Source organism: Sturnira hondurensis, unplaced genomic scaffold (assembly GCF_014824575.4).
Source record: "Sturnira hondurensis isolate 20B ecotype Veracruz unplaced genomic scaffold, ASM1482457v3 Scaffold0014854, whole genome shotgun sequence".
Taxonomy (NCBI): domain Eukaryota; kingdom Metazoa; phylum Chordata; class Mammalia; order Chiroptera; family Phyllostomidae; genus Sturnira; species Sturnira hondurensis.
The window spans coordinates 9600204-9614223 of NW_028087485.1; the positions used below are offsets into that span (position 1 = coordinate 9600204).

A 14020-nucleotide genomic window follows, 5' to 3' on the forward strand; every position below is an offset into this window, starting at 1 on the left:
GCCCTTGCAACCCAAGCACACGTGTGCTTTTTGCCCCTTCATCATGTCACGTCCTACTACTGTGGATATTGGGCTTCTGCACGCCAAGGCCCTTATTTATTCCTTCCTGCCTCCATTCGGTCAGACAAATATGTACTCAGTGTCTGCGCCATGCCGGGCACTCTCCTGGGATCTGGAGTCACAGCCTACAGATCGGGTTGGAGTCCCAGCCTGCGCGGAGCTTGCCTTCCAGTGAGGTCTTTCCCAGCCTTCGGGGCCTCCCTCAGCCTCTGTCCCCAAACCTGCAACATGCAGGTGAGAGCTGCCCTCCTGACCTCGTCGTGACAGTTCCCAGTGACCACACCTGGAGGGCCCAGCAGCTTAGCTCAGGGGAGCTGCAGGACCAGGTGTCGTTGTGCCCAAAGCAGCCCTGGTGGAGGGGGATGGGGAGGCACAGGTTGTGAAAGGGTCCTGACTGACTGACCGCTGGCCACAGCTCCTCTGTCAGCAGTCCCTCACTCTCCTGCAGTCCCGGGGTTCCCTCTACCTTCCGGCTCCAGCCCGGTCGGAGTTCCCTTGGCTCTGTCCCTCAGCCCTGCTCTGACAGTGACCTCTCTTGTTTGGACCAAAGGGTCACTCTAGTGTTTTCTCCCCATACTGAATTGAGGGGCCCAGACAGCAGGGCTCCCCCTGGCCTCACCCTATACCCTTGCCTGTCCCTCCGTGTTTGACTGGGCCTGGTCAGGGGTCCTCTGTGCCCCAGGCTGCAAGGCGTGGGGTCTGTGCTGGTGTGTAGCAGGAACTCTTGCCAGCGTCTGACTGTGATCCCTCCCCTCCCCACACCAGACTCTTGGTCTGCCCTGGACACTAAGTTCAAGGCGGGTCCATGCCCCTTCCTGGACCAGTTATTCCTCAAGGGATACACATTCCTCTCCTCTCTGCCTATTCAGATCTGCGAACCCCTCTGGCCCAGCTCATGCCCACTCCTCTAAGAAGTCTTTCTACACCCTTCAGCTTGTATTGCTCCTCAGGCATCCTCCGCTGAGCCTAAACGAGACCCTGCCTTCTCAGGCTCTTGCTGCCTTCCCCCTGCTCGGTGCTCTCAGGGCACACTGACCTCACTCAGCCCCTGGAACCTCTGACTTGATTCCCACCGACCTTGACCAGTTAGCTCGTACCCACCCTTCGGAACTCAGCTTCAGAGTCTTTCTAAACTCTCTGTCCCTTTTAAACGATCTAGGTCCTGTCAGACAGTGTGCTAGGGCCCTGTCGCCCTTGGTAGAATTACCAGTTTGTTATCACAAGCCTGATGGTGTAGCCCGTGTTTAGGGACTGTACCTGGTGCAGCTGGACTGCGGCTGCTGGGAGAAGACCTGGGGTTACCAGACTTAGGATCTTGGGCTTTGGGGCAGAAGGGAATTCGTTCAGGGCTCCTGCAGGATGAGTAGTTCCTGAGGGCCCTGAGACCCAGGGTTCAGAGGTTGTTTGTTTTTGTTTGATCGGCTGATTGTTCAGTTGGTTGACTGGCTAGTTAGATGGTTGGAGGTTGGTTGGTTGGTTGAACTATTGGCTGGATGATTGATAGGTTGATTTTTTTTAGTTATTTTTATGCATTGACTGGTTGGTTAGTGATTAATTGGCCGGTTGGTTAGTTGATGGGATAGACAGATGAAGAGTTGTTTCACTAATTGGCTGATTGGCATTAATCCATTGACTGGGTGTCGGTTGGATGGGTGGGTGACTAGTTAACCGTCTTCCACAGCACAGTGTTGGAGCCTCCGCACCACCAGTGGCCAAGCTGACCCCGCTCTTGGTTTTCCCGGTCCCAGCTTCATCAGGCCTAATGCCCTTCCTTCCATCTCTCCACAGGCGCTGGTCCGGCTGCCTCCCCACATTTCACAGTGTGATGAAGTCTTCCAGTTCTTTGAGGCCCGACCAGAGGATGTCAACCCCCCAAAAGAGTGAGTGGCAGGTGTGGGCTAATGCTGAGGCCAGCCTGGGGGTCAGGATGTGGGGACACAGGGAGAGGGAGCGCAGGCCAAGAGGAGGTGCACTGCAGGGATGGGGACCATTTCCCGGACTCCGGTTGTCGGAGCTTATTCCTCGCTTCCCCTTATGCCGGGGCTGGAAAAGGTGGGTGTCTCTGCATCGGGGCAGCAGGTTTTCCTGCAAACTCTTTCTAGCTCATAGGTTATTATAAGGAGCAGACGAGGAAACAGAAGATATAACGGTCACGCCTTTCAGATGCCCAAGCTTAGCAGTCATTGCTCTTAGCTGTTGGTGGTCGCAGGCTCCCAGTGGGAATGCAGGCCTAGGAGGACACACGATGCTCAGGCTGGTGATGCGCCCCCAGGGTAACGCAGCCGTCCTGAGCTGCCACCCCCAATGTAGCCATCGTCAAAGATGCTGCTGACCATGCACAGAGCCCTCACCGAATGGCTTTTACCTGTAGCATTTTTTGATAGACATTAGTCGTCCTGTTTGCAGAGAGGGAACTTGGACACCAGTGAAGTCAGGTGATTTTTCCTAAGGCCATAAACAGGGTGGGTGTGCAGTAACAGGTGTGAAACTTGGACCCGTGCCTCTGATTCCTAGTGGCTCGGGCTGGCTGCCGTTGCCATGTTTGGGGAGAAATGGGGAGCGAAGCAGGTCTCTCTTCTCCCTGGAAGCGGATTACTCTGGACCTGGGGGGTCAAGATGACCCGTCCAGGCGTGTTGGCTTCTCACACGTGATCAAACTCCATCTGCTCTTGCTCAGAACACTTCTCTCACCTACATGCTCCAGAAGAGGCTCTCAGTGGTGAGAAGAATCTAGTTTCCACCAAAGATCTGATGAGCAGAAGTAGGAAGGTGGGGAAGAGTGTTGGGCAGGGGAGAGGACTTGAGGGGGATGATGATGGGTCACCTTATTCCTACCTCCGTTGCCCTGATATCTTAAAGTGCTAGGGTGGGTGACAGAGAGGCAGATGGGATGGGGGTGCTATGGAGGGAAAGGACAGAACAGTCCAGAGGAGCTGCCGGGGACAGGCAGGGAGAGGCAGGTGCCATCGGCGATGGGGAGGAGAAAGCCTAAAGACAAGAGTGTGTGTCCCACAGCCCTGGGGCACCATTGATGGGCACTGTCTGTGAACAGTGCCCGGCCTGCACACCCACACACTGCGGTCTTTCTGAGAGGGGCCTTTCTCCTTACTCGCTCTGTAAGATGAAGCCTGAAAAGGCCTGGGCCCTTAGAGGTCGAGAAAGCATTATCCGGCTGAGAAGCTCGCCTGGCCTGACAAAGGCCATTTCCCTTGCGGCTGCCACCAGCATAGGAAACAAGCAAAGGGTACAAACCCTCAGAAGTTCATCGGTGAAGTTTGTGTGTGACTCCGCTGCTCACTGGTCACACAACTTCGAGGCAGATACTCCCTCAGCCTCTGTCTTCTCGTCTATACAAAGGGTGGTGATGAATCCCTGCTCTCGCTACCTCCAGGGATTGCCTAGAAACTCAGGTGACAGGAGGGCTGGGCAAGAGCTTGGCAAACGTCAGAATGGGTTACAAATGTGTGTTCTCACCAGAGGGAGAGGCATTGCTCTCCCTACTCTGTGCACCTACTACATGCCAGGCTCGTAAGAGAGTTTGCACCAGGGGTTTTACATCCTGATCCCTACATCTCAGAGAAGGAAACAGGCTCACAGCTGGAGCGGTACTTGAACCCACAGTTTGCTGGTGTCAGAGGCCCATAGTCTTTCCACTCCTCCCACCTGCCTCCACGGTTTGGGGGGAGTCGGGGGACCAGACTGTGGGCCGATGCCTCTCATTACGTCCTCTCTGTCCGGCCTCTCTGCACGTCCTGCCAGGCCTCCCCCACTCTCCCAGGGCGGAAGAAGGTTCTCAAGACTGTCCCTCAGTCTGTCCCCAGTTCTGCCACTCTGGGTGGCCTCTCAGAACTTCCTGCTCTCCTTCCTGCCATGGGAGAGGGGTGCCCTTTCCGCAGGGTTGTCATTGGAGTCCCTTGCAATCACGTGCCCCCTGGAGGGGAGAGGGATCGCAGCTGATGGGTGAAATAAGAGGGAATTGCCACAAAATCAACTGGCCCTCCTAGGTTTGCGCCTCCGCACCCCTCTCTGCCCGTCAGCTGAATAAACTGGCCCTATTTCACCTGTCAGCCTGTGCCCTTCAGGCAGGTTAGCCTTTTGCCCGTCTCCAGAAGGCCCTCGAGGATGGTGCAAACCAGGCCTGGGGACACAGCCGGGCACCAGCAGGCGTGGTTCTGCAGGGCCGGGCTTGGGGTCAGGGCCTGCCACTCACCCCTGCGACCTCTGACCTTTGTTCAACCTGTGTGCCTTTCTGTTTTTCCGTTCCTCAGACAAGATAATGTGGGACTCGGAGAACGGTCACAAGGGCTCACGGAGGCAACGTGGCCTGCGCTAGCCCGGCCAGGTTCCGTTGGCACGTGGGAACACTCAGCACTTTTGTTCAGGGAAAGGCAGTGGCACCGAGTGGAATGTGGCTCCACGCGTGTCCCACTGCTGCAGACCATGGCCTGGCTTTGGCAGGAGGCAGTTCTAATGCGTTTGGCCTGCGAGTCACCATGGCAGGGGGGTTATCTGCCTTTTTCCTGAGGTGGCGTCAGTCACCCGGGCTGGTTCACTGTTGGTCTGGCAAGAGATTGTTGCTGGAGAGCAGGAACCCGTGCAGCACTACACAGGCCTGAGGCTCCAGAGTGGGGTCAGCTGCGGCCAGGCAGTTCTGAGTGGCTTCTGCCCCGCTGGCCTCACTCGGCCTCCGGGACCCGCCTAGAGAGACCCAGGTTGCCCTGTAGAGTGCGCTCCCCCGGGAGCCCAGCCCCGAGGGCTACCCTGGGCTGGCAGGCTGATGGTCTGTCAGCCTAGTGCCTGCCCCCACCTCCTGAGCTGCCTGCACCTTCCCAGGCCACCATTCTGAACATAAACACAGGATCAAGTAACGGTGTATTTTGACTTCGGGGCGACTGTGGAGTGGCTTATCAAGTTATCAAAGCCTGTGGATTTAATTGGAGTTTTGCAGATAACCCCCGGCCTCTTTCAAGTGTGCTGCAGCCGGAGCCTGAGCATTCACAGAGGCTAGGGTGGGGGCCCTGTCCCTTTCCATCGTGCAGAGAAGGCCAGGCCTGCAGCAGCCCAGCCTCGGTGGGGGAGGTGGGCAGCAGGCTGGAGCCCTGGGCTTCGGTCCCAGGCCACCTGTTGGCTTGCTTGGTGGAGAGTGGGGCCTGCCCCCCAACCACAGGCGGCTGCTCTCCTACGTGACTGGCCGTGCGCAGAAAGCATGGTCTCTATAGACGCCTTTGGTGAGCCGGCCACGCAGCAGCCACGGTGCTTCTGCCTCCTGGTGCTGCTGCCCCAGGCAAGTGGCTCTCGGGCCCTGCCCTCCACCCTCTGCCTGCTAGCACTGCCGACGAGTGCTGCTGCTGTGGGTGAGCAGTGCTGAGGGCCGCTGGGGCCCTGGCCCAGGTCCCGACCCCTGGTGGTATTTTAGATTCACCTCTTTCCTCCACACCTCTTCCTCCAGCCCATCAGCACACCCTGTGGGCACTGCCTTCAGAACATGTCCAGACTCTGAGCCCCCCTCACCCTCTCCCCGCTGCTACCCCAGGCCGACTCTTACCATCTCTCGCCTGGATTCTGGCCTCCTGGCTGGTGTCCCTGCTTCTGCCCTTGCTCTCTGTGGTCCGTTGCAAAACAGCAGAAGGAATGATCATTTTAAAATATGCCTCAGACCGTGTCATCCTTCAGCTCAAAATCCTCATGCCACTGAGAATCAGGGCCCCTCTGGGGGCACCTGGAGGCACCTCCTGCCATTCTCCCACCTTACCTGCTGTAGCCACGCTGGAAGCTTGCTACTTCTCACACCTGCCAGACACATTCCTGCCTCAGGGCCTTTGTACTGGTTCTTCTCTCCACCTGGAACACTCAGTCCCTGCCCAGGGGAGTCCGTTGGCCTGTTCCCAAACTTTCTTTGAATCCTGACTCGGGACAGCTGCCCAGTGGGGCTGTCCTGGACTTTCTCTGTCACGTCCCCCAGCACTTACGGTCCTCTTCCCAGCTTCATCTTTCTTCACGCCTCACAGTGCCCTTCCCACCCACTGTGGTTACTGCCGGTCCCTCCTTCTACAGCGCAGGCTCCAGGAGAAGAGGAACTTGTCCTGAGCAGGCACTCAGGAGACATCTGCCGAGTGAAGGGCTGATGCCAACCAGGCTCCTTTATAGTCTCCCATGGGAGGTGGTTTGGGAGGTGACTTTATAGAGCAGATCGAGACTCAGAGCTGCTGTAGCTCACCCAGCAGGTGGCAGGGCCAGGGTCCAAACCCAGGCAGTTCGGTGGGTAAGAGACAGTGGGATGATGCTTCTTAGTGTCTCCTGCATGGATTCTGGGGCTGCTGTGTAGGTGGCTTAGTGTGGGGAGAGCCCCAGTCACTAAGTCCTGGAGGAGGGGGACAGACATACCCCCAGAGCTGGAGGGAACTCAGTGCAGAACAAACCTTGGACAGTCCCTAGGCATGGACTCTGACAGCAGCCTGGATTGTGGCAGCCATGCTCCAGCACCCCTGCAGCACCCCGAGGTGGCCCCCAGCTGTACACGTGGTCTGCCCAGCAGTGTCCTGAGGCCACATGGGCTGCCTCAGCTCTTCCTGGCTTTGCAGTGTTGGCACACCCGAGCACCCCTTGCTGGGCTGAGAGCCAGGCATTGCCTGGCCTGGCTTCCGCAGGCCCAACAGCCCCCGAGCAGCGGGTTCCCTGCTCTGATTGCCACGGGCATCCTAGAGCTAAGGCAGGCCCAGGCTGGCCTGGCGGGACTCATATCCTTGTCAACCAATGCCCAGCAAATGCTCCTCTTATCCAAGTTTAAAGCCACGTCCCGCTGAAACAATGCCCCAGTCTCCTGGGTGATGCACATTCCACTGGGGCAGGTCCCAGGAAGCCCTCAGGGCCTATAACCCACCCTTTCCATCTCTCCAGCCCCCTGGCCCACCAGCCACCTTCTCATTCTTCGGTGCCTGTCACAGGAGTGCCACCTGCTGTCCCCAGCCTCCAAGCCCATGCCCTGACATTCCTTCCACCCAGGGCACTCTCCTCCCCTCTCCCCACCCATCCCGGGACTGAATCCTACTCAGCCTCAGGCTTTTCCAGAAAGCCCTCCCTAAAGCCCCCACCTGGCTGCCTCAGGAGCGGCCTGCGTGGGGGGGCCCACATTTCTGTCCCCCCAGGGGCCTGGCGCCTGGCCCCTGTTGAGGGACCAGAGTGAAGAGCACTGTCAAGCCCTCTGGGGTTAGGTGGTCTGGAGTCAGAGACCAGTGCGGCCCCTCGCTTCTGTGTGCTTCCGCTGTCTTACGACGTGTAGAGTGGGAACCAGCGCACATGCCCAGACAAACCTGGCACGTGGCCAGCACTGCCCAAGGCCAGCGCTTGCCGTCACCATCACGGCAGCGCCGAGCAAGAGGGCATAGCAGCGTGAGGTCCCCCTCATCCCCTGCTCACCCCTCCACCTGCTACTCCTGGCCACAGGGCACGGGCTGCAGCCTCCTCCTGAGGCCTGACCGTTGTCGGCTCTCTGCCAAGCACGGCAGAGATTTATTTTTTAGAGAGAGGAGAAGGGAGCGAGAGAGGGAGAGAAACATCTCTCGGCTGCCTCTCACGCCCACAACCCAGGCATGTGCCCTGACCGGGAACTGGTTTGCAGGCCAGCACTCGACCCACCGAGCCACACCATTCGGGCAGACACAGGTGCATTTGGCGCCCTGTGTTGCCGAGGGGAGAATGGAGGCCCAGGCGGGCTGTGTGCCTCCCTCTGGTCACGCAGTGGGTGTCCCGCTTGTCAACCTGCTGCCTGTCCTCAGGCACAGCCACGCCACTAGCACCTGATGGGCTAATGGGATGGGCCGAGTCCTCCTGCTCCCTGCCACCCCTTCTCAGCTCCAGGCCTGGGCCTGTCTCCTTGGCTCATTTCTTCCTTCTGAAGCCAACCAGGATCTTGGTTAAATTTTTGAAATTGCACGGGTGGAGCAGAGCCTCGCTAAACAGGTTTTTGTTCTTCAGCCCCAGGGCCACAGAGCCACCCTCTTGTGGCCTAGAACAATGGTCCAATGTTCGGAGGGACCTGAAGTGAGAGGCAGCTGGCCCACAGCCAGATCGAAGCTGTCCCTGCAAGCTGCCTTCCATCTGCCCCAGGGGGCCCACCCCCAACACCCCTGCCACCTGCTGTGTCCGTGGGACACCCGGGCGGGCCAACAAGAAGGGGATGGGCGCTGTGGTGCATGACTAGGGGAGAGCCCCCGGTTTGGGTCTGGGCCAGGGGCTCGTTGAGGTGGCCTGGGAGCTGACATGGAGGGCTCTGAGTGAGGCTTGCAGGACTGACACCAGGGCAGAGGGCAGGCAGCTGCTCTGGGCCGGCGTGGGCACAAGGTCAGAGCCAAGAAAAGGCATTCCTCTGCGAGGGCTCCCCAGCCTTCCTTCCCATTTATAATTCAGAAGCCAGTCGAGGCTGTGGCTGCCCTCCCCTGTGGGAGGCAGAGTCCTGCCTCGGGACCCAGCGGGGAGACGGAGTGGCGGGCAGTGCAGCCAGGATGGCCCTGAGAATTTTGGGGGGCTCCTCCAGGATCTCAGGACCCAGGCCGCCCTGCGGACAGCAGGTGAGCCTGGGTTGGTGGCGGAGCCTCTGGCTTCTCCGTAAGGAGAGAGAAACAGATGAGGGGCAGGGCATGGAACAGGCTGGAACCAGGTAGCTGATGCTCTTCCCTTTTCACGGGAGGCAAATGGAAGGCCCTGTGAAGAGCACTGGAGACAGCGTCTGCTGTGGCCTCCCTCTACTAAGCACCTACTATGTGCCGGGGATGGTGTGGGCTGATGAACGCAAGGCTCAAGGCCACCACCTGGTCGAAATTTTGAGTTGAGTTTAATGGACTTCAGAGACAACAGTCGGACCACCCAGCTTGCTGGTGGCCTTGAATCACTTCACCTCTTCCAGTCTCGGTTTCCCCCGTGAACGGGGCCCACGGTACTCAGTGACTGACTGACGTGGCAGGATAGCCGTGAGTTCCGGGGCACTAATGCAGCCATACCAATGCCTCGCAGCACCTGGCCGTCCACTGGCCCAGGCCTGGGTGCAGAGTGGCCACTCAGAAAAGACAGGGTGGGTAGAACTGGGTCCCTCTCCGCTCTGAGAGTTCTCACCGGGGTTGGATTTCTCACCAGGGCTGGTGTGGACTGTGGGGTGAGGCTGGCCCTCCACCACCAGGCACGCTACTGGCTTTGGGAGCTGCAGGGCATCCACGTCCCTACCCCCACCCCATGCTTAGACAGCTGTCCACACCCAGCAGTCCCGGCCACCACCCATCCTGGACATGGCCCACACTCTCCTTCCAGCCCCTGTGCCACTGGCAGCTGCACAAATAGCCTCTCTATGCTGATGGGCAAGAGAGCCAGCTGGACACAGGGACTCGGGTCGACGAGGGGCTGGGGACCAGCATGGCACAGGACTTTGTGTAAGTAGACCCTGCCCAGCCCCTGCCATGGCCCCCTTTAACCTGGGTGGGCAGGTGGGAGGAAGTTGTGTCCAGCCCCCCTGAAAGGGGCATGGGCTGCAGGGAACAAGGACTTCTGAGGGCCTGGCTGTAGTGCCGGGTAAGCAAGCTGCAGAGGGGGCCAACTCTACCCCACCTGCTGGTTCCCAGCTCTTGGAGTGAAGGCCCAGAAGGGCCGCATCTGGGGACAGAGGGTTGCTCTGTGTTCAGGGCTGGCACGGGATCTTCAGCTCCCTCAAGCAGTGGTGGGAGGGCGGTGATGGGGTGTGGGATGGTAGCCCGGGGCAGGGGTATGGGCATGGGCTGGGTCCCTGTGACTTCCTCAGGCTCGTGCTTCCATTTCTGTGTCTTCTCAGCCCTAGGAAGATGGCCCTGGTGTACAGGTGCCCAAGGCCCCATGTGCCCACCCCCTTGCTCCTAAGGCCACAGCCCCCCTGGGAGGTGCCAGCTGCAGGGCTGAGCCCCCTAAGAGCCCCTGAAGCCGGCTTTGCTGTTTTGCCACGTGCAAGGGGAGCCTTAGTTCTCCCTCCCTGTAATCACCATGGTAACCAGTCCTCTGGTTTGCCACCCCTCCACTCATGCTCCAATGGCAGAGCGAAATCTCAAACCCAAGGCTTTGGCCTCCCGGACCAGGGCTGCCTCTGGGCTTCTAGGCAGGAGGCATTCACCCAGTTTTGATCGTTCCCTTGGTGTGAGGTGCGGGACCCACACAAGTGGTTGTGGCTCAGCCCTGCCTGTGGGGGGTCGTGGTCCATGGGGGAGACAGATGGCACAGGCAGGGCCTGGCTGGCACCCTGGCTCCTCCCCCACCTGCTGTGGGACCTGGGAAATACCTCAACCTCCAAGGCCTCGGTTTCTCCACCTGTAACAGGGGGCTCACAGCAGCTGCTGAGCCAGTGGAGGAGACCCACAGCACCAGGCCAGCCTGGCCAGGGGGTCAGCAAGGCGTCCCTGAGGAGGCAGCCCTCCCGCTGAGAGTGTGCTGAAAGTCAGCCCCTAAAGAGGGTAGAGAGAGTCCCTGAGACCCGGACAGTGTCAGGGACCGAAAGAAACTGTCTTCCGGGAGAGGGACAGTGTTAGCTCTGGCTGAGCTGAAAAGAAGGGGTCTGGGGCACCCACTGTCCAGCCGGGAACTGCCATTAACCCCTTCTACCCTTCAGCATCCATGAAGGAAAAGAATTTGGGGTTTCTCGGGGGTCCCTCCGGGCTTTGAATTTCTGTGATTCTCTCAGAACCTGCTGGCTATTGAAGTGGTCCGAGCACCAGGACCTCGAGTGGGGGTCTGATGGCTGCAGGAGTGGCAGACATTCCTAACAACAGCAGGATGTGGAAGAGGCAAGCATTCTGGAGCTCAGGGACCCATATGAGTTGCGTCTTAACGTTGATTGGCGTTTAGGCACCGCTTTTTCACCTCAAGAGCCTTAGTTCATGGGATTTGTGTGTTTCTCGCCCCACCTTGTGGCAGCATTGGATATTACAGTCACCGGCGTCCTGGCGGGGCCCCACCTACAGACTCCGCTGATATACCAAACGCTATGCTGGACCCTTGAGCTGGACCCTTGAGCGTGCTCTATCTTGTTCGATCATTAATACCATCCTGTGAGTGCCATGCCCCCTTTTTGCAGCAGAGGAACCCTGGGCTCAGATTGATGGGGTTACCTCTTGGCTAGTAAGGGTGGGAGGATAGATTCAGCCTCTCCCAACCCCAGCCGGGGTGTGATGAAAAGCACAGGGGCCAATGCCAGGGAGACCAGCTCCCAGTTGCAAGGTGGAACCCAGGACCCCATGGTGTCTGTGGTCAAGGGGCTGGGGGGAGGGCAGCTGAAAGTGTAGTTAAGGGCACTCTTCAAGTTTGGGCTCCCTTTAAGGGGAATTAAGGCTTCTTGCCAGCCCACACCCCCAAGAATGTACAAGGCCCAGAGCCCCAGGGCTAGTTCAGGGTGCACTCACTGAGACCCCACCCCCAGCCTCGGGAGCCCCCATGCGCTTTGGGGTCAGACTTCAGAGGAGGGGTGTTGCCTGACTTCCCTGACAGGACAGGCACAACTAAGCTGGTTCTGGAAGCACCCCCAAAACAGGTCTCCCTTCCCCTAACCAAACTGAGGCCTGACCTTGGCCTCGGGTCCAGCTGTGACCCCAGCCCAAGACCAAGCCTTTAAGTCCTCCACCCCAACACATGGCCCATTTGTCACGTGGGGAATGCTCCCCCAGCCTGAGACTTTTGCTTCCACAGCTTGTCTGGGCAAGGCCTGGCCCAGTACTGGGGCCGGAGGGAGACCTTGCTTTCACACAGCCCTATTGAGGTCTGCTTTACAATACAAAATTCACATGCAAAGTACACAATTAATCCATGACCATTAATAAATTTTCAGTTGTGCAACCATCACAATGTACCTTCAGAAATTTGCCATCACCCTGAGAAGACCCCAGAGGGAGGCATTTGATCTCCCCACACTCCAGGGTTTGGGGGCCCTGCTGGCACCCCTTCCCCAGCTCCTGTCGGGGATGGGAAATGTGTGCCCCGGGGACTGAGTTCTCACCCCACCCGTGGGCAACTCTGGTCTCCACATCCTCCGGTGGTTCCAGCTGCTCGACCTTCACACACACTGCCTAATGGTCCAGGTGTGGGGCCTGCTCAGCCTTCTGGGTGCAAGTCCAAGGTGGATGGGCTGTCGAGAGGGGACCCAGGGTGGAGGGATGAGGGTGCCCACCTTGAGCTTTATTTTGTCCCAGGAAGTACTGGTACAGGTTGGCTACACCAGTGTCAGAGCTTTCTTTCCACCAAGTGTCTCAAAAGGTCAGTGGGTGCGAGCAACGTCCCCAGGGCCCGGCCACAGGGTGCCTGACTTACTCTCCCGGTGAGTTCCAGGCAGACCAGGTGTTTAGCAGGAAACAATTTTCATGTTTCAGCTCATTGACCTTTTTGCTTCCATCCGTAAGGTGGGTCCAGTTCTTTTCCCCAGTTTACAGATAAAGCCATTCAGGGACAGAGGTGTTTGTGACTTGCAAAGGCAATTACATGGCAGAGCTGGCTAGAACCCAGGCAGTCCAGTCAGGGCGGAAGCCTAGTTTTATCTGTGTTGCCCCTCAGTAAAGCTGGCCGGGTACCTAGCACGCTGCCTGGCACGCGGTCGTAAGAAACGGGACCTGTTATTACTGTTGCAGTTGTTGACGGGCTAATCTGTGCCGAGGGAAAGCCGGAGGCCCGAAACCCACACCCACACAACACTCCCCTGGCAGCGGCTCCTCTTGGCAGGGCCAGGAGCTGGGGTGGGAGGTGTCCTCCAGCCCGGCCCGGCCCGGCCCAGCCCTCACTTTGCACTTACAGGTTCTGTGGCCCAGAGCGGGGACACGATTTGCCTGAGGTTACCCAGAATACTGGGCTAGCACCAGGCTTTTTTGACTCTAAATCCAGTGCTCTTTCCAGCTCTCAGAAACCTTCCTGGCGGCTTTCCAGAGTATCCCTGAGGCTTAGAGCATCCCAAACGCTGGCGCATGGAAGGGAGAGTCCAACCCTTGTGGAGACTCGAACAGGAACCCGGCCCACGGACAGGGAGGAGGGGCCCCTGCTCTAAACGGCCAGGGAAGCAGGAGCTGGGCTGTGGTCAGGTCTGATTCAGTTCCGCAGTGTCGGGCTCCTGATTGGAGAAGGCTATACTTGCCAAGCCAGAGCATTAAAGTTTAATCAGTAACTGGGAGTGCCCCGATCCTCACCCCAAGGGGGAGAGGGCACCTGTGAGCCTGATGCACCTGGCCAGAAAGGCGGAGACCCGGCCCGCTGCAGGCAGCTGCCTCGGGAGCCAGAGGACAGAGCACAGGGGTTACTCCCACACGGGCCCACACCCTACCTGTGTGGCGGGCACTGCGCTGGGTCCCTGGGGCTACGAAGATTGTGGTGGGCCAGAGACAGGGGGAGGTGGGTGTCGCAGCTTAGAATCCTCCAGAAGCTGACCTGGGGGTGAAGATTTGAGACCCAGCAGTTTATTTGGGAGGGGACACCAGCAAGGGAGTGAAGGAAGGCAGGGGAGGAAAAGCAGCCGAAAGGGATGCGTTATCAACCAGCTTCTGGGGCTTCATCCTGCAGGGAAGCTGGGGGCCCATGAAGAACTCTGGCCCTGGGGGCTGGCCCACCCAAGGGTGGGTGCTGGGGCGCTTGTGCCCCCGCTGCTGTTTCCTCCTGTAGCTCTTCTGCCCCGCCACCCCTCCCCCCCGCCCCTCCTGCGGACCAGCTCCGCAGGGGGCTTTCCCACAGGCCGCCCGGCTCACCGTCCTGGGCTCCGCTGTGCTCCGGGCGACTTTTGGGAACGNCCCCCCCCCCCCCCCGCCCCTCCTGCGGACCAGCTCCGCAGGGGGCTTTCCCACCAGCTGGCAGCTCACCGTCCTGGGCTCCGATGTGCTCCGGGCGACTTTGGGGATCCTCCAGGTGGCCAGCGCCTCTCACCCTCTCCCTCTGCCCAGCCCGGCCCTGCCAGCTGCCCCTCTGGCTCCCCCTTAATCCTGTC

At 59.1% G+C, this 14020-nt stretch overlaps 1 protein-coding gene across 5 annotated transcripts in view; it reads left to right on the forward strand.

Moving 5' to 3' along the window:
- Positions 1-14020, forward strand: part of SH3PXD2A (SH3 and PX domains 2A) — a 225695-nt gene that overhangs the window by 116001 nt on the left and 95674 nt on the right. For all 5 annotated transcript variants that reach the window (XM_037064009.1, XM_037064010.1, XM_037064012.1 and 2 more), the window contains one exon: positions 1849-1940. In XM_037064009.1, coding sequence (XP_036919904.1) covers positions 1849-1940 — 92 coding nt within the window. The remainder of the gene's footprint in view (positions 1-1848; positions 1941-14020) is intronic.